We start from the raw sequence: 18,733 nt of genomic DNA, 5'->3' as shown, positions 1-18,733 counted from the left end.
GCGCACCTTGTCTGTCTGTTTCAGTGCTGGGGCTGTACGCTGGGGCGGAGCCAGGCGCTGGGGCGGGGTCAGGGGCCTGCGCCGCCGCCTGACGTCATCCGCGCTGCCGCGGGCTCGCGTCACTGGTGCGCGCCGCGGGTGCGGGCGCGATGGCGGCGCTGGGCGGGGATGGGCTGCGCCTGCTGTCGGTCTCACGGCCTGAGCGGCAGCCGGAGTCAGCGGCGCTGGGCAGCCCGGGTCCCGGGCTGTGCTGCTGGGTGTCGGTGTTCTCCTGCCTCAGCCTTGCCTGCTCTTACGTGGGCAGCCTGTACGTCTGGAAGAGCGAGCTGCCCAGGTGCGGGGGCTGCGCGCGCCGCCGGAACCCGCGCCCCCGAGAGGCGGGGCTGCGGGCGGAGTTTTGGCGAGCCGGGGGCGGGCCGCGCTCACAGGTGGTGGCTGCGGTGGAGGGGGGGGGTCCCTGAACTTACTGTCACCCTCGTAGGGACCACCCTGCCGTCATCAAGCGGCGTTTCACCAGTGTCCTGGTGGTTTCCAGTCTCTCACCCCTCTGCGTGCTGCTTTGGAGGGAACTAACGGGCATCCAGGTGCGAAGGAGGCGGGACAAAGTGCAAAGGGGGAATGAACTCAGGGGTCTTTGTGGGAGAGAGCAAGACTGATGCCCCCTTTCCTGTGGCTCAGCCAGGCACATCCCTGCTCACCCTGATGGGCTTCAGGCTGGAGGGCATTTTCCCAGCAGCACTGCTGCCCCTGCTGCTGACCATGGTGAGTTCTACAGCTTTATCTCTTTTCTGTTCTTTGTCACTAGCACGGTGTGTCCTTTGTAGCCGTTTTGTTATCTTGGTTGTGTCTGTCTTTTTGGCTGATGGGAGACAATTTGTGATATGGCCCTAGGGTCCTGGGTATGCACAGATGGGAAATTAGAGAATTCAGGAAGCCCGAAGTCTCCTGAGGCTGGTCAAGGGCAAAGGTCTGGGTAAGGTCAGTAAATATGGTGGAAGTATTTCCTTTAATCTCTGCTGTTTTTCTGCTCCCAGATCCTTTTCCTGGGTCCACTGATGCAACTCTCTCTGGATTGCCCTTGTGATCTGGCAGATGGGCTGAAGGTGGTCCTTGGTGAGTCTTTAAGACAGAAAAGAAAAAAAAAAAAAATAGGCATAGGCAGTCCAAGCCAGGAGTCTGTGGGCTCTTGGTTATATCTGAATAGGAGACATGAGATGTGTTTCCTCATCAGTAAAATTGTATCGTATTGCTAGGGGTCTTCTAAGAATTGGTTCCTAGAGGCCAAGGAGGCCCTTCTGGATCCCAGCAGTATTTGCTGCGGGTTGGAGAGTATTATCTGCCTCTTTTCCATCCTTGACTTCCTGAAAGCAGAACTGGTTTTGGTTAAATTTTGATGTCTCTAGAGTTTACTACCAGGCTCTCCTGCCTCAGCTACTAATGCCTTCCCTTTTAATCATCTCAAGATATTGTTTTGCATTGGGTCTGGTAAAGTTTGATTGCCTCCTTCTTCACTCCTGTTCTCAGAAATATTGATGCCTGATCTGCACTTGGCTGGAATACAGTTCTTGGGGAAGGGCCTCTGGGATCTCACTGTTCAATAGCTAGTCGTTCATTGTGTGTTCTGAATCTGCTTCCCAGCCCCTCGATCCTGGGCCCGCTGCCTCACAGACATGCGTTGGCTGCGGAACCAAGTGATTGCGCCCCTGACAGAGGAGCTGGTATTCCGGGCCTGTATGCTGCCCATGTTAGCACCATGCATGGGCCTGGGCCCTGCTGTGTTCACCTGCCCACTCTTCTTTGGAGTTGGTGAGTCTGTTTAACCTGATCCTGCTAAGATGTTCCCAGTGTGAGACCTGAGAATGGGGCTGGGAGTGAGGGGTGGGCCTGGAGGGAAGGTCAGAGGGATAAAACTTGGTTCTTGCCTTCCTCGCAGCCCATTTTCACCACATTATTGAGCAGCTGCGTTTCCGCCAGAGCAGTGTGGGGAGCATCTTCTTGTCTGCAGGTGAGTCCTAGAGAGCTTGCCTGGGGGTAGTCCTGGGTTGGGGTGCCCCAATAGCCACTCTAAAGAAAGGATTGGAAACAGAGGGCTATATAGTATTGGAGAGACCACTGAGAGTTGGGGTGCAGAGGACAGATGTAGGTGGTAGGACACGTGGCCTCTGCCTTGGGGGAAGGGGGTGATCTCTGGTTGATGGGTGGGCAGTGCTGGGGCAGGGTGGGTGTGCAGGTGTGGTCACTCGAAGCCTCCCGTCTCCAGCGTTCCAGTTCTCCTATACAGCTGTCTTCGGTGCCTACACTGCTTTCCTCTTCATCCGCACAGGTTGGTCCTTAGTATCTCATGGGTCTCCAGGGGCTTGGGGGCCCACAGGAGTGGGTGGGAGAATGGGAATACTGTGTTGTTCTAGGAGCAACAAAATTTCTTCTACCACAGTCGTTGAGACAAGCTGAGCCAGGGCCCTCAGCTTGGTGAGGTCTGAGAGGTGGAAGGAAGCAGAGGCCATGGTATGTGGGTGGATGGGTTTTTCCCCCCACCCCCAATGAGCTCCTATTTCAAGGGATGAGGGTCACTAGCCCTGGAAGGGCCAGAAAAGATGATAGGGCTGCTTTATAAGTTGTACTGTCTCCTCTCCTCAGGACACCTGATTGGGCCTGTTCTCTGCCACTCCTTCTGCAATTACATGGGCTTCCCAGCTGTGTGTGCTGCCCTGGAACATCCGCAGAGGCGGCCCCTTCTGGCAGGCTATGCCCTGGGTGTGGGACTCTTCCTGCTTCTACTCCAACCCCTCACCAACCCCAAGCTCTACGGCAGCCTTCCCCTTTGTGTGCTTTTGGAGCGGGCAGGGGACTCAGAGGCTCTCCTGTGCTCCTGACCTTCACTCCTGTGTACACTCCAGTGAACTCTCATGGGCTCCGTGGCCCCTCCCCATCAAGGGGTACTGCAGGAAGGGGCTGGCCAGGGTCCCCGAGATCTCAGGAATTTTTATAGGGGATTGAAGCCAGAGCTAGTTGAATCCCAGGGACCAAGAGAAAGGAGCAGATATCCAAAGGATGCAGCCCCTCTTGAAAGGGGGCGAGGAGCAACTGGGAGTGAGGGGACCAAGGGACAGGTCCTAGGAGCTGTGCACTCCCTTCCTCACTTTGGACTATTGCTTCTCCTAGCTCCTCTGCCCCCTTCTGCCTCTGAAAAGCTGCTCAGGGGTTTTTATTTATAAAACCCCTCCCCCAAACTTCCAGGGTTTTCTCATTGTCTTTTTGCATCAGAACTTTGTATTGGGGTATTAAAGAGATTTAACTTGGGTAACATGGCCTTGAACCTTTGGGAATTCATCTATTTGGGGTCTTGGGGAAACACTTCAGGCCGCTTATGGGAGTGTGTCCACCCTTCCCCCCACTATCTTGAACACTACCCTTTGGGCACTTCACCCTAATAGGCATTTCCTGGGAATAGAGGACAGGATAGGGACCTTTGGCTGCTGAGGCCATGGCTTCTGCCTTCCTGAACGACATCCCAAGTCCTAGATAAATGGGTTTGAGACTGCAGGTATGGGCCCTGTTCATCCTAGGCCTGTACCTTGACTGTTGGGGTCAAGGAGTGGGACCCATGGTCCTAACCCTAGTGATAAAGAACCTTTAGCCTTTGTTCGGGTGTAGGCTCAACCAAGGCCTTCAAGAAATCAGTCCAGAATGGAAGAGGAACCCTCTCCAAATTTCTCAGAAGTGAAGGCTTCTGATTCTCTCTACCTGACCACTGCCACGGTGCCTCACCTAGCCACTGAAGAAACTCAGAACAAAGGCTATAGACCCAAGAACAGCAGGGACTCTACCAAGCCATCTGGTAACTAGAGGTTCTTTCTTAGAACCTGCTAGTGTTCTGTCTGTCCCTCACCTCACTTTTAGAATGGTTCTTATTGCCCTACCTGGAATCTTTTCCCTTTTTATTCTTAAAAGAATATCCTTTTAGGTCCCATTCTGTACTCAAGGAATTTGTCCCAAAGTCCCCTTTCTTGAAGAAGTTGGTGGTTAAAGGAAATGGATGTATAGTCACTTCCCTTTGACACTCTCAGGTTGGCTGTGACAAGATCATATTCACCTAGATCCAAAGGGCAGTCTCAGAGCCAGGTGGTGCATGCTTGTAATCCCAGTGACTCAGGAGGCTGAGACAGTTGCTAAGTCCCTAAGCAACTTAGCAAGACCCTTTCTCAAAAAATAGAAAGTGGACAGGAGATGTAGCTCAGTGGTAAAGTGCTCTGCGTTCAATCCCCAGGACCAGAAAAATGAAATAAAGGGCAACATCACCGTCACACACCTTCTTCCTTAAGGAGCTTTCCTCTTCCCCAGCCTGTGTGGCAGCTGTTGGAGACAGAGGAGTGAGCAGGGGCCTGTTTTAGAGGGTACATTTGGGAACCTGGGTCCACTGCCTTGCTCAATTCAGAGGTCTATGACCAGAACCGCAAGAACACCCAGAAGACAGGCCTGCAGGGTGCTGTTTCCTGCCTGGTTCCCTCTGGGAGCTAGCAGATCTGGACTCTCTCCCCTTCCTCAAAGTCCAGCGTTTCCTCCATCAGCCCTCTCCTCTCCTGCTCAGGAACTGCTTACCTCTGCCTGCAATCCTCACCCATGGTGGAGGAACGGGAGGGCATTGATACAGCCAGGGTTACTGTCCCCATGGCAGGTGAGGGACTGAGGCTCAGGATTCTCTATGGCCAGTTTGGATGGGCAGGGGAGGACCTATGAGACTTGATCCAGGGACGCTGCTGACCTCCCACCAACAGCCTCACACTGAACACATCACAAACATCTCTGTGGTGGTCCCGTTCCCTAGGGTCTCCCCAGAAGGTGCCCGGAAGGTGCTGACTGTACTTAGCTCTGCACTGACTGGAGGTAGGAGGTTGGCCACAGTGTGTCTGGGAAGCAGGTCTGCCAGAGTCTGGATTTGGTCTCTTTTTGTCTCTTTGTAATTATGGAGCCCTGGAAAAGCTATCTAATGTGTGACTAGATTTGTGTCAAGGTGGGCAGTTAATAGTTACCCAGTGCTTAGAACAAACCCTAAACAAGTTTAGTAACAGCTGATCCTTTGGGGGATATGTGTATAATAGACACTCAGTAGTGGCAGAAAATGGCCACAGTTGTCATCCTTGCTACCCTCCAAGGAGGATAAAAACAACTGGTCTGCCCCTGGCTCCCATGGGGAGTTTTAGAGAGAGCCCTACCCACTCTGCCTCTGGGCTGGGGCTGCTGCACAGAACCCAGTGTGGAGGGCAGGGAAAAGCCAGTTTTATTGAGGAAATTTCCCAAGACATGGGGCTTAAGTCTCCCCTGCCAGGAATTAGGACCCCCTAAGCTTTTACCCCCAGGTCATAAGACCACCTTCCCCACCTGTAGTCCCCCACAAGGAGAAGACCTTATTTGGCAAGAGATGAATATGTGAGCAACTATCCACCAGTGGAGAACAGGGAATGGGCTGTAGGTGATGGCTCTGCTGTCCCACTGGAGACAGGACCTCCAGGGCCAGGCCTGCCTGCCCTCAGGCACTGGCTGGCCTGGGCCTGCTCTGGCAACACAGCTTATTTCGAAGGTATGGGGTGAGGATGGCCAGGCTGCCAGTCTTGGGCAAGATCAGTCAATCTCCAGGATGAGGTCATCACCTTCCAGTGTCATGTCCTTAGTCACATGGACCTTGCAGACAGTACCCTCTATGGGCGAAGTAACCACAGTCTCCATCTTCATGGCACTGAGCACACACAGGGGTTGACCCTTGACTACCTTGGCTCCTGCTGCCACCTTGATGTCTATCACCTTCCCAGGCATGGGCGCTCCGATCTGGCCCTTCACATCCTTCAGAGCCTTGGGGTGGAAGTGCATCTCCTACAGACAGGGCAAAAGGGCATGAGATACTGGGCCCAGCCCACCCACCATCTGGCTGGTCCTGGGGGAGCCGCACCTTCATGGCCTGTGTGTCCTTGACCAGGATGGACCGCAGCTGCCCGTTGAGCTCAAAGAAGACCTGCCTCTGGCCAGCCCGGTTCAGGTCACTCACAGCCAAGGCTTTGATGTGCAGTGTCTTGCCTCGCTCCAGCTCCACCTGCAGGGAGGGTGTGGGGGCCCAGAGCTGGGGCAGAGGGCAATAAGGAGAGCAGGCCCCTGACCCCACCACAGGGAAGTCTTTTGCCCTGGGTTTTGGCTGCTCACATGTAAAGGCCTAGCTCCTGTTCTCTTAAGGGTCCTTTCTGCTCCCAAAGCTCCTGAGACTGGGAGAGAACCCAACCAAATCTGAAGCTCTAGGGCAGGGGTGCTGGGACAGTGTGAATAAGCACCAGAGCCACTGACCTCAAACTCTTCTGCAATTCTGGGGCCCTGCAGGAAGAGGCGGGTATTGAGGCTGTCCAGGGGGCCAAAGGTAGCAGTGAAATCCTTGAATTGGGCAAAGACATCAGGATACATGGCCGCTGAGAGCACATCCTCTGGGGTAATCTCCTCTCCATGCCGCTCTACCAACTCCTTCTCCAGTGCCTGCAGGTTCAGGGGAGGGAGGGAAGCCCCAGGCCGCCCCTCTACCCTTGGCAGGTCCTTCAGCACCTGGGGAGTAAAAGCAGAGGGTCAGACCTGATTTTCTGCAGGTCCAGCTCCCACCCTCACAGCATGCTGGGCCTTCCCTACCTTAGAGCGAAAGGGCTCAGGGAACCCCCCATGGGGGACACCAATGTAGCCCTGCAGGAACTCCACCACAGAGCGGGGGAAGGACAGCTCTTCTGCCTGTGCTTCAGCCTCTGCTCGGCTCAATCCATTCTGCACCATGAACTGGGCCAGGTCCCCCACAATCTTGGAAGAGGGCGTCACCTGAGAAGGGTCTCTAAGTTAGGACAGCAAGCATCTTATTAGAGGCCCAGGGAGGAGTATACAGGATTGTGTGTCAGGTGAGAGCACTGGGCCCGGCTCACCTTGATAAGGTCACCCAGCATCTGGTTGGCCTCCACATAGGCCTTCTTGACCTCCTTAAACTTGGATCCGAGTCCCATGCTGTGGGCCTGGAAGTGCAGGTTGGTGTACTGGCCCCCCGGGATCTCATTTTCATACACGTCTGAGTTGCCAGACTTCATGGTAGCCGTGCAGTCAAAAGCTGAGTACAGTCCCCGAGCCCCCTCCCAGTACTCGCTGTAGTCGAACACGCGCTCCAAAGGCACCTCTGCAGGGAGGCCAAAATCAGGAAGGCTTGGCAAGGTACTAGGCCCCCAGGGTTCCTCCCAGGACCACGGGGTACTTAGGTTCTAGGTGTGCCAGACTATACTGGGCTGGTAGTGGCTGTAATTGTGAGGGGCATGGCCATGGGCTGCCCTCTTCCTACCTGTGTCCAGGGGAGTCCCTCTGGTACAGGCAACCAAGGCACCCATGCTGGGCTGTGAGGTCATCCCAGACATGGAGTCAGCTGCCACATCCACCACATCAGCCCCAGCCTGGGCACAGGCCAGCATAGCTGCCACACCTGCCCCTGACGTGTCATGGGTGTGGATGTGCAGTGGGAGGTCAGGGAAGCGGTCCCGGAGAGAGCTGACCAGCATGGTACAGGCTGCTGGCTTCAGCAGCCCTGCCATGTCCTGGAGAAAGTAGGGAGGAGAGACATGGTAAGGAGAGGCCTGATGTGGGGGACATTATGGGTGGTACAGAGAGCAAGAGATGGGCAAGTGGCCTGGCACCTTGATGCACAGGATGTGGGTGCCAGCTCGCACCAGCTCCTCAGCCAAGCCCATGTAGTACTGCAGTGAGTATTTAGTACGGCTGGGGTCCGCCACATCGCCTGTGTAGGAAATGGCAGCCTCCACCACAGCCCCAGCACTGCCTGCCGCCTCCATGCCGAGCAGCATGTTGGGCAAGTAGTTGAGGGAGTCAAAGATCCGGAAGACGTCCATGCCGTTCTCTTTGGCCACCTCACAGAACCTGAGTGGGTGAGAAACAAGGAGTGAGCCCCACCTACTCCCTGCACTTCCTTCTCTAGTTCCTCTACAGCCCCTAGGGATTGAAGTCTGGCCTGACAGAGGAATAGGAGCCCAACTGTGTGGACAGGGCCTTTCCCAGGGCAGCCTGGGCAGGCAGAATCACCACCGATGCATCCGTACCGGCAGAGCGGCATCCTGTGGTAGTCAAGTGCCATGTAGTCATTGGCGTGCCCGGGGCTGGAGGATCAGCGGGGATTCTCTGCTTTGCAAGGAGTAGGGCCGTGGGGGAGCGCCCAGGACAAGGAGTCCCGAGGCCTGAGTTTGAACCCCAGCTCTGTACTGAGTGGCCCTCACAAGGTAACCACTGGCTCATGAGTGATCTAGAAGCCCTTTGGGTTCTGCCATAACAATTCTGCACTTCATGACACTTCCAAACAGCAGTCCCGCAGGGTATGGCCACACACACTTGGTATTTAGCCCGCTGTGGGGAGCATAGGCCATTGCCCTGTGGCCTGGCACCCCAAAAGCCCCACCAGCAGTGTCTGCCCGCCCTGTCCCAGGCTCACTTGAAGACTACGTTGTCGGGATAATTGGTGTAGCCCACAGCATTGGCCCCCCGCAGCAGCATCTGGAATGGGACGTTGGGGATGAGCTCCCGGAGCTCCTGCAGCCGGCGCCAGGGGCACTCATATAGGAAGCGCATGGCGACATCAAATGTGGCCCCTGCCAAAGGATGGAGACAGGTCTAGGTCAGCTCCACACGCTGCAGCTCTGTGGCCTGAGCCTCCAGCCCCTGCTCCCTCGTGCTCCCAGCCGGTGCTCAGGGTGCTCAGGCCCACGTGTCCCTTCCCTGGGTGCCTGACTCCTTATCTCTCAGGTCCTCCTCCCCTGCTCCTCTGTGCCGTGACTGTGCCTGCAGCGTGCTCAGCCCAGCTCCTGGATCTTGGCTCTGAAGCTGGTTTTGTGCCTTCTTCAGTCTTTGGTTTTCTTTCTCTCCCTCTCTCCCCCTCCCCCTCCGCTCTCTCTGTAACGGGTATTGAACCGCAGGGTGCTTCAGGGCTGGGGTTGAGGCTCAGTGTAGAGCACTTGCCTAGCAAGTGAGGCACTGGGTCCAGGCAACGGAGACCTACTGAGGACCACATGGACGGAAAAGAGGATCCCTAAGATCAGCACGGCATATAAATAAATGAATAAAATAAAGGTCTATCAACAACCCAAAATATATATAAGAATGTTTTTTAAAATAATTTGAAACAGGCCTGGCTAAGTTGCCCAGGCTGGCCTAGAACTTGCAACCCTCCTGCCTCAGCCTCCTGAAAGCTGGGATCACAGGCGTGCACTACTGCAGCTGGCTTCTTTGGTCTTCCTCAGTATCCCCAGAGGCTTGCACCTTTAGGGCCGGCCACTCAAGGGGCCTGATTTTTGCCAGCACTGCCCAACACCCAAGTCCTCCTTTAGCCTACCTCCCCAGTTCTCCATGCTGAAGAGCTTGTTGAAGCTGTGGGCAACATAGGGTGCGATCTTTTTTAGATCATGAGTGCGCACACGAGTGGCCAGCAGTGACTGGTGGGCATCCCTGAATGTCGTGTCCATCAGCAGCAGCCCCTGGTGGTTCCGCACAGCTCGAGCAAAGCCCTCTGGCCCTTCCCGCAGAAGGATGTCTCTGAAACCAGCTGGGGGTGGGCCTAGGGCATACAAAGACAGTAATGCCCATCCTGCAGATGACAATCTCTCATATTCCCCATGAGTTGGCAGAATGGATCTCTTACCTATGGGCACCGCAGGGACAACAGGGTCCGTGGGACTGGGGCTGGCTTTGACAGGGATTGGGGTGGTGGGGCCATTCACCATGACGTGTCCTGGGGGAGAGAGCAGGCAGTACGTCAGGGAAGGCTGGGAAGAGGTTGATTCGGGCCATGTGAGTAGGTGGGCTCAGGGATGGGGGCATTCCTCCAGGACACCCGGTTCTCCAGCTGCCCCTGTCCTCTCCAAAGCCACGGACTCCTGGGTCCAGGCAGTGGAGACCTATTGAGGACCACATGGATGGAAAAGAGGATCCCTAAGACGAGGAGCAAGGAAGATGCAGGATCAGAACAAGGGCAGGGCTGAGGGGCAGAGGGCCAGAGGCAGGCATGGGGAGCGGGGAGGGGAGAGGGCAGTGGGGCGGACCGAGGTAGTGCAGCAGCTTCTGGGCCCGGTTCTGCACAGGCCGCAGCTGGAATAACTCAGGATTCTCATCGATGAACTGCGTGTCCACGGTGCCTGCCAGGAACTGCTGGTTGTTGAGCACATTCTGCAGGAAGGGGATGTTGGTCTGTAGGACAGAGGTGGGTAGGAGGGTGTCACCATGCAGCATGGACAGGGCAGAAAGAAAAGAGGAGGCTGCAGGTGCCATCCTGGAGCAGCACAGCTTCAGCGCCCGCCCCCCCGCACCCCACACATTCTGGAAGACTGCCTAAGCTGCCAGTGGCTGAACCCACTCCCTCCATCCTATTCACCCAGAGCATGTGCTGAATGCCACCCCCTCCTGCTGCTTCTGGGGTCTGGCAACCTGCATTTCCTCCCTTCCCATGACCGAGAACTGGCTCAGCCTTTTCTACAGCAGCACGGAAGGAGCACCACCCTCTCACCCCGACCAGCCACTCTTCTTGAAAGAGGTCCCTACCTCTGACACACCCACGCTCTTGACACTCTTTAGTCTTCCTGGCTAAATCTAGTGGGCAGCCTCCCACCCTCCTCCTGCTAACGACTCCCACCTTGATGCTCTCTCCCTGGCCTGCAGGGACGTCCTGTTCTTCTGGTCTCCTCTTCCTGCTCAGGCCTACCCACTCTGTGTGGCCTTGTCCTGGGCCTCAGGTTCTAGTCAGTCTTTGTCTCCAGGGCCTACACCCAAAGGTGGAACTGTCTCCTGGCACCTACTTATACATCCCTCATGGGACTCAGAAGTCCAAACCCAGGTTCCCTCCTGCTGGGTGCCTTGCCAGCTACCTGCTATGCTCTGTCAACTGCTACCTGCTCGATCAACCCCCTCTTGCATGTCACTGATCAAGCTTGATGACTCTCCTGTGGCCATCTCTGGACTCCATGACCTCATGTCCAGCTCAGGCCACACCTTCCAATGGGTCTCCTCATCATGGCCACCTTTGCCACACAACCGAGCCTCCTGCTCTCACACTCCACATCTTCGAACCTGTCTAGAAAGCTTTTCCTGGATGTCTATACTGGAAAAGCCACTTTGTCCTTCCCTCCCACCTCTCAGCAGAGCACAGTGATCTCCTTTTAGTAAGTTCTGGGATCAGCTGTTGGGAAACCCATCCTTTGGCCTTACCATTTTTTGCTGGTCTGCATCCCTCACTCCCTTGTCTCCTCTTTGGAGACAAGGAGGCTATCTGAGCTGCTTAGATCTCTGTGCCAGGTGCTTCTCTAAATAGCTGGGGCAGGGTGAGTCACATGGGGACCCCAGGAGACCCCATGACTGTGAGGCGGGTCTCCGAGAGCATGTCCTGTAGCCACATGGCTACATGAAGGAGGCATCTCCATGTCTTACCCTTTCAGGATTTCTATTGCAATCCTCAACAGGAGCTTGAGGCCCAGCTTGAACCCTTCTGAGAGAGAACCTGTTACCCAAGGGCTCCTAGCACCTAGAGGCCTGGACAGGAAAGGCTCCCTCCTCTACCAGCATCACTGGGCAACACTGATCATCGCAGGGTGGGGCCAGCCATCAGTGCCTCATCCCTGTCTGGTCTGATGGGTCCACCTGTCTGCCCCCAGCGTAGTAGCCCCTTCCCGAAACAGGGACAGTTCAAGTGCTCCAAGGGCACTTGTGAGAGGAAACATCCTGTTAAACCATTTAAAGAACTTAGAGCCCAAATAAGGGTAAGGACGCTCAGAGGCCTCCCCTGTCCTCCAGCCCCTGCATTTCCCTTGAAATGAATCGCTCCACTTTGTATTTATTGGACGGTGGTCATTCCCTCTGTACTGGAAGCTCCATGGGGACAGGAACCAGGCACATCTGGCTCCCAGCACAGGGTGGCAAATGGCAGATGCTCGTAAACACGCATGCTCAGGGTAAATGGAAACACTTTTGATGGGGAGAAGAAAAACAAAGGACTATCGGATGCCACCACACATCAGAGGCGACATGGCTAGAATCCAAACCTTCATTTACAAATGCAACAGCTGAGGCCCAGGCAGTGGCCACAGTGCACCCCGGCTTCTGATAGTTAAGCTCCTCAAGCTGCAGGTTTTCCTTCCTCTCACCCCTACCAAGCGCTTAAGTACCTTCAATTAATACCCTCAGTCTACGAGGGGAAACTGTTTCAGTGGTTAAGTAATTGCCCAAGGCCATACAGCTGTGCCGGGCAGGGCTGGAATTCCAGTCTCTGGTTTCCCAGAGTTCCCGCTACCAGCCTCCCCTCCCCACCATGGAGGGCGGGGATCGGGTCTGTAGGAAGAGAAGGGGGCACCTCGGCAGTCTGAGGACGCCTTGAAGCCTGTGGGAGGGGATGACTCCCCATGCTCCCCAATTGGTCACACCGGTCGTGCGGCGGGCACAAACTAGGACCAGGGTGCTTGACCTGGTTCCAAGACCTCAGCCAGTCCATCCAAACCCCAGCTTCCTGCGGGCACCTAGCACCTGAGCTCGTCCCAGGACCGCCCTCCCAGGGACACAGCCCGGCGAGAGCAGAGGAGGAGGGCGGGGCTGCGGCGCGGAAAGGACCATTGACGCACAGCTTCAAACAGCGTGCCACCGCCGGCCTGCTGGGAAACGGCGCCGCGCAGACCAATCCGGCCGGAGGCGGAGGCCGGTTGGCTCCGAGCGCCGGGCAAAGCGGGACGGGCGGGCGGGGCAACGAGAGGGCGGGGCAGGCGGCGGGGCGGGGCGCGGCGCCTGCCCGAGGCCAAGCCCTCGCGGCCCCACCCCGCAGCAACCCTGCCGGGGGCGCCTCCCTAGCCCCCCCAGGGCCCCGTGCCTGTTGGGGACCCTCCACGTGACTCGGTGATGCAGAACGGTTATGACCTTCAGCGTGTGTCTGTGAACGCGAGGGTCTCAGCAACAGCGCGGGTTTGCACCCGGCCCTGCCCGTGGGTGCGGGGAAGTGTGGGTGTGTGGGCATATGTGGGCGTGTTGGGGAGGGTGCCCAGCGACATGTGACAAAGACCCGTTTCTGGGAGACGGTGAAGGGACCCGCGAGCTGGCGCTTTGTCTGGCTAGCTGCAGAGTGAGGTTCGCGCCGCGGCGGCGGGCGCCCGAGCGGTGCAGGATGCCGGGGCGCAAGGGGGGCCGGGGGCGCGCGCACCAGTGCCGGGGTGAGTGCGCTGCGGCAGCGCCTAGGGGCAGCGCGGCAGGCCCGCGCTGGCCTGGGCCTCGGGCGTGACTGGGCACCACCCGTGGGTGCTGCAGTGGCTGCGTGTCCCGGTGACCTCCGGAGCCGGCCCGGGGCCGGGTGGATCCCCGTGCACCCCTCCCCGTCCTCCTTCCACGTGCGTGTCCACGGCGCGCGCGTCCGCTGGCGCGCACCCGCCTGCCTGTCGCCGCTACCGCCGCCGCGGACCGCGCCGGGAAAAGGTGCCGGGAACCGAGTAAGCCGGGGCTGTGGGCCCGAGCGCCATGGGCCGTAGGGCGCGCGGCAGGCGGCCCAGGCCTCGCCCCGGAGGGAGAGCGGCCTGGAGACGGCCAGGGCCGGCTGGACCCGTGGGGGTGCCGGCCCGCGCCCCCTGAGCGACTGACACCAGGTGAGGGGGTCGCGGGACGCAGCGCTGGGCCGGGCCGGGGAGGGACCACGGGCCACGCCAGGGATCAATCGGGAGCCTTTCCTGGCGCGGAAAGGGATGGCGCGGAGGGAGGAAGGGGTTGGCGATTCCAGGGGACGCCAGGAAAAGGAAGTTCCGGGACCCTCCCTGCTCTCGGCCCACCGCCGCTTCCTGCCTCATGCCTCACCTTGTCCCCAGCGCCAGGACTCCCCCTAACTGCTTGGGAAATGTGACCTTTACTCCGGGGGGCCTGGCCCTGCAGCCCCAGCCTTCCTTCATCCCTGGGGACCCCCTTGAGCTTCTAACCCAATCTTCCCAGGCCAGACTCTGGAAGCTGGCTCTTGGGACTGTGCCCTGGGCACAAGTGGGCACTTGCACCAGCCCCACCTGTGCCTGGGCTGCGGCCCTTCCCTACAGGGCGCTCACCATGGCCCCACCACTACTGCTGCTGCTGCTGGCCAGTGGAGCGGCTGCCTGTCCGCTACCCTGCGTCTGCCAGAACCTGTCCGAGTCCCTCAGTACCCTTTGTGCCCATCGAGGCCTGCTGTTTGTGCCACCCAACGTGGACCGGCGCACAGTGGAGCTGCGGCTAGCTGACAACTTCATCCAGGCCCTGGGACCACCTGACTTTCGCAACATGACTGGGCTGGTGGACCTGACGCTGTCTCGGAATGCCATCACCCGCATTGGAGCCCGCGCCTTTGGGGACCTGGAGAGCCTGCGATCCCTACACCTGGACGGCAACAGGCTGGTGGAGTTGGGCAGCGGCAGCCTGCGGGGGCCTGTCAACCTGCAGCACCTCATCCTCAGTGGCAACCAGCTGGGCCGCATCGCGCCAGGGGCCTTCGATGACTTCCTGGACAGCCTGGAGGACCTGGACCTGTCCTACAACAACCTCCGACAGGTGCCCTGGGCCGGCATCGGTGCCATGCCTGCCCTGCACACTCTCAACCTGGACCACAACCTCATCGATGCGCTGCCCCCGGGCGCCTTTGCGCAGCTTGGTCAGCTCTCCCGCCTCGACCTCACCTCCAACCGCCTGGCCACGCTGGCGCCCGACCCGCTCTTCTCCAGGGGGCGCGACGCGGAGGCCTCGCCCGCTCCTCTGGTGCTGAGCTTCAGCGGGAACCCGCTGCACTGCAACTGTGAGCTGCTGTGGCTGCGGCGGCTGGCCCGGCCGGATGACCTGGAGACCTGTGCCTCCCCTCCGGGCCTGGCTGGCCGATACTTCTGGGCAGTGCCTGAGGGCGAGTTCTCGTGTGAGCCGCCCCTCATTGCCCGCCACACACAGCGCCTCTGGGTGCTGGAGGGACAGCGGGCCACGCTGCGGTGCCGGGCCCTTGGTGACCCTGCACCCACCATGCACTGGGTTGGCCCCGACGACCGGCTGGTTGGCAACTCTTCCCGAGCCTGGGCCTTCCCCAACGGAACCCTGGAGATTGGGGTGACAGGTGCTGGGGACGCAGGAGGCTACACTTGTATCGCCACCAACCCTGCTGGTGAGGCCACTGCCCGAGTAGAGCTCCGGGTGCTGGCCTTGCCCCATGGCGGGAACGCCAGTGCTGAGGGGGGCCGCCCGGGGCCCTCAGACATTGCTGCCTCTGCTCGAACTGCTGCTGAGGGCGAGGGGACTCTGGAGTCTGAGCCAGCTGTGCAAGTGACAGAAGTGACTGCCACCTCAGGGCTGGTGAGCTGGGGCCCTGGGCGGCCAGCTGACCCCGTGTGGATGTTCCAAATCCAGTACAACAGCAGCGAAGACGAGACCCTCATCTATCGGTGAGGACACACCCTTCCCGTGTCCTCAGTCCCTGCTTGGCCCCCACCCGGCCCTTCCGCCGACCCTGCGCCCTTGGCTTCTGAGCCCCGAGGAGCCCAGCATCTGAGGGTGCGGGGCACAGATATGGCTGCTTACATGACAGCTGTACGCTGCTGGTGGCCTGGTTTGTGGCTTGGCCGTGGCTGGGTGCGTGGCCTGGGCCACACACGCACATTATTTTTGCTCCTGCTAGTATCCCCCCCCACCCATCCTCCTCTGCTTGCCTGCGACCTAAGTCAGTCCAGTCACACACCAGTCTGTCCCTTGGCACCGCCTCCTGTCCTACACGTGCCCGTCCTTGTTTCTTTGCCATCTTGAGGGAACACAGAAGGCCCATGTGGCTCAGGTCCCGGGGAGCTCTCCAGAGCTGGGCAGGGAGTGAGGGTTTTTAGGAGCCGTGAGGTCCTGGCTATGCGAGGTGGGAGCTGGGCTGCGCCTGACCCTGGGGCTCTGACCACCTGTCTTTCTTGCAGGATCGTCCCAGCCTCCAGCCAGCACTTCCTGCTAAAGCACCTGGTGCCGGGTGCTGACTACGACCTCTGCCTGCTGGCCCTGTCACCTGCCACTGGACCCTCTGACCTCACGGCCACCAGGCTACTGGGCTGTGCCCACTTCTCCACACTGCCAGCCACGCCCTTGTGCCATGCCCTGCAGGCCCATGTGCTGGGCGGGACCCTGACTGTGGCTGTGGGGGGTGTTCTGGTGGCTGCCTTACTGGTCTTCACTGTGGCCTTGCTGGTTCGGGGCCGGGGAGCTGGGAACGGCCGCCTCCCCCTCAAGCTCAGCCACGTCCAGTCCCAGACCAATGGAGGTCCCAGCCCTACACCCAAGAGCCACCCACCGAGGAGCCCCCCACCCCGCCCCCAGCGCAGCTGCTCCCTGGACCTGGGAGATACAGGCGGGTGCTACGGGTATGCCAGGCGCCTGGGAGGGGCCTGGGCCCGGAGGAGCCACTCTGTACATGGGGGGCTGCTTGGGGCTGGGTGCCGGGGTGCGGGAGGCAGTGCAGAGCGGCTGGAGGAGAGTGTGGTGTGACAGGAGGGCGGCTTGTGCCCTGAGGAATGAGCAGCGAGGCCAGGGGCCCAGGGCAGTGGCCACCTGGCCCAGTGAGCAGCACTGCCAGGGGACTGTCCCTGGTTTTTATCCTTGGTACCTCAGGCTTCCCATGTACTTGGAGGGACAGGGAGCCCTTCCCTTGGTTCTGACCTCCAGACTGGGGTAAAGGGACAGGTCCCTCTGACAGGTGCTCAGAGCCACCAAGGCAGGGGTTGCAGCCACCAAGTGGGCGTCTTGTTTCTATTTATAATAAAATTGTTGGGGACACCTCAGTGCTGGTCTCTGGTCCCATCCTGAGAGGGAAGGTGGAAGGGAGGGGATGAGGGGCTGGTAGAGGCACAGACCAGGCGGAGGTGACCCTGCAGCCTGAGCCTCCACTGCCCAATTCGTCCTCTGGGCCAGTCCAGTGCTGGGCTCTGGTTTCTTCTGACCGGACGGGCGACAGCCTGAGCTTGTCTGTCAGTACGGAGGGTACCCTTCCCAGCAGGCGTGTATAGGACAATCCCTGGTGCGTGAAGCCCGGGCACGGGCACTGGCACTGTCCCAGCAGTGCTATCATGCCTGGGAGTGGCAGCGGGACTGTGGGTAGCAGCCCGAGGGTGGGTGGAGGGCACAGCCCTTCTGGGCAAAAGAATGGTAACATTCTCCTGAGCACAACTCAGTAAAATACCCCCATAGTCCTGTTGGGGACAGCCATGCCTGCCTTCTCCTGGGCACCTTCTGGACTTATGAAGTGCCACCCTCAAGGGCTGGGAGTCCCACTGGCAGCCGTCACCCGGAGACCTCCAGAAGGTCCTGTCATTCCCCAGGCCCCAAGGAGATGGCACCCCCCAGCCACTCCTCTGAGGTCCCCATGGCTGTGCCCTCAACGTTCCTGGAAAGATGACCCCCGAGCTGCCTGCCTGTGGGGGTGGAGGTGGGGATGTGCTGGAGATGGGGCTCACACCCCAGAACCCCTTTCTGCTTCCTTTGCTGGGGATCCCACGGGCCCCGGTGGCTGCTGCTCGGCACAGCTCTGGCAGCACTGACTGGCCTCCACATCCTGGGCGTGAGTCCTTCCTAGCGTGCAAGAGCCTGCTGGTGCTCCAGGAGGATGCAGCAGGCGGCCCCGGGGCCATGGCAGGGCCTGGCTGGTGCCAGGCACAGCAGAGGGGCTGCACGGGCACACCGGTGCTCCTGGTGACAGCCAAGGACACCGGCATTCCAGGCCAAGCTGGTGGGTATCCGTCCTCCCAGGCCCAGGACACGGGCCTGAGGTGGCCAAGAGATGATTTAACCCATTACGCCCCAGCATGCCGTTTGCTGTGTACCTATCCAAACATTATACGTGCCGTTTATAATCACTTTCTTGCTCAATTTAAATGTTGAGGTGTTCTATATATGGGGCACTGGGACATGATGGGTTAAATGGAAATGAGGTCCTCAGCAAAGTGGGGGGCAAGGAGGGAGGGGGAGCACTGGGCCAGGTGGGAGGGCAGGGGAGACCAAAGCATAAGGCCGAAAGCCAGGCTCCTTCAGAAGGCCCAGAACGTGGCAGGGACCAATGGCCTGGGCTAGTGGGGATCTGGGAAAGACACAGGCACCCCAGGAACCAGAACCCCTTACCTTGCTGCCACCCCACAGCCATGGTCCCCAGAGTCCCTTTCTCCACCCTCCTCCAGTGAGGGGAGGAGGTTCCTGGTACTTAGAGGTATAGGGCAGAGTAGAGTCCTTGGCCCAGGGGACCTGGGGTCAGAGGAATGGGGACCAACCACGGCCAGCCACGACAGCAGCAGCAGCACAGGGAGAGCCCGGCCTCACTCCCACCGCAGTCACAGGAGGCAGGGCCTCACGGCCCCTCCCAACAGGGTCAGCAGGGAAAGCCCAGCCCAAACATACTGGGAACGCGTCACGCTGCCCTGGGTGTGGGAAGCGGAGCCCTGATGCAGCCCCTGTGGAAGGGAGCGACCCCCGGCGTCTGCCAACACTTCCCTCTCAGGTGGCCAAGGCCATTTTCCAAAAGTCTCTGCCCCCTGGGGCTACCGCCAGGACATGCCACGGGGTCCTGCGGAGAGGTCGCCGAGGGGACAGCAGCTGGCCCCGCAGGAGCCCTCAGGAGCCCAGGAGCCAGCCCAGCCACAGTCTGTGGCTGCAGACCATCCTTGGGAACCCCCAAAGAGAAGAAAGGGATTCC

The 18,733-nt window shown here is 59.1% G+C and overlaps 3 protein-coding genes across 16 annotated transcripts in view; 2 read left to right on the top strand and 1 right to left on the bottom strand.

Annotated features, from left to right (window-relative positions):
* Positions 1-128: 128 nt before the first annotated feature.
* On the top strand, positions 129-2,976 carry Rce1 (Ras converting CAAX endopeptidase 1). Of its 5 annotated transcripts, XM_027944300.2 has the most exons (9): positions 129-334; positions 482-584; positions 679-762; positions 1,035-1,113; positions 1,639-1,806; positions 1,934-2,005; positions 2,261-2,323; positions 2,409-2,505; positions 2,638-2,727. In XM_027944300.2, exons 1-8 carry the CDS (start codon positions 150-152, stop codon positions 2,471-2,473), a joined length of 819 nt encoding a protein of 272 aa, XP_027800101.1. In that variant the 5' UTR covers positions 129-149; the 3' UTR covers positions 2,474-2,505; positions 2,638-2,727. The 5 variants fall into 5 exon arrangements, with proteins under 5 accessions (XP_027800101.1, XP_027800099.1, XP_027800100.1 ...); XM_027944298.3 differs by lacking the exon at positions 2,409-2,505 and having other exon boundaries at positions 2,638-2,976; XM_027944299.2 differs by lacking the exons at positions 482-584; positions 2,409-2,505 and having other exon boundaries at positions 683-762; positions 2,638-2,976.
* Positions 2,977-5,255: 2,279 nt separating this feature from the next.
* The window catches only part of Pc (pyruvate carboxylase), a 106,671-nt gene continuing 93,193 nt past the window's right edge, over positions 5,256-18,733 (bottom strand). For all 9 annotated transcript variants that reach the window (XM_071616019.1, XM_027944264.2, XM_071616022.1 and 6 more), the window contains 11 exons: positions 10,104-10,248; positions 9,704-9,793; positions 9,398-9,619; positions 8,501-8,657; positions 7,695-7,935; positions 7,346-7,595; positions 6,942-7,186; positions 6,661-6,840; positions 6,331-6,579; positions 5,945-6,085; positions 5,256-5,868 (listed from right to left, as the gene is read on the bottom strand). In XM_071616019.1, the coding sequence (XP_071472120.1) occupies positions 5,620-5,868; positions 5,945-6,085; positions 6,331-6,579; positions 6,661-6,840; positions 6,942-7,186; positions 7,346-7,595; positions 7,695-7,935; positions 8,501-8,657; positions 9,398-9,619; positions 9,704-9,793; positions 10,104-10,248 (2,169 nt within the window). In that variant the 3' untranslated portion in view covers positions 5,256-5,619. The remainder of the gene's footprint in view (positions 5,869-5,944; positions 6,086-6,330; positions 6,580-6,660; positions 6,841-6,941; positions 7,187-7,345; positions 7,596-7,694; positions 7,936-8,500; positions 8,658-9,397; positions 9,620-9,703; positions 9,794-10,103; positions 10,249-18,733) is intronic.
* Positions 12,836-16,832, top strand: Lrfn4 (leucine rich repeat and fibronectin type III domain containing 4). 2 transcript variants are annotated; one of them, XM_027944269.2, is made up of 3 exons: positions 12,836-13,670; positions 14,106-15,464; positions 15,978-16,832. In XM_027944269.2, the coding sequence occupies exons 2-3, from the start codon at positions 14,116-14,118 to the stop codon at positions 16,537-16,539; spliced, it is 1,911 nt and encodes a 636-aa protein (XP_027800070.1). In that variant the 5' UTR covers positions 12,836-13,670; positions 14,106-14,115; the 3' UTR covers positions 16,540-16,832. The 2 variants fall into 2 exon arrangements, with proteins under 2 accessions (XP_027800070.1, XP_027800069.1); XM_027944268.2 differs by having other exon boundaries at positions 12,836-15,464.

The sequence above is a fragment of the Marmota flaviventris genome, chromosome 9 (assembly GCF_047511675.1).
Source record: "Marmota flaviventris isolate mMarFla1 chromosome 9, mMarFla1.hap1, whole genome shotgun sequence".
In the NCBI taxonomy this organism is placed as follows: domain Eukaryota; kingdom Metazoa; phylum Chordata; class Mammalia; order Rodentia; family Sciuridae; genus Marmota; species Marmota flaviventris.
Note: the sequence above shows the minus strand (reverse complement) of the source record. Positions and strands in the feature narration are given on the sequence as shown.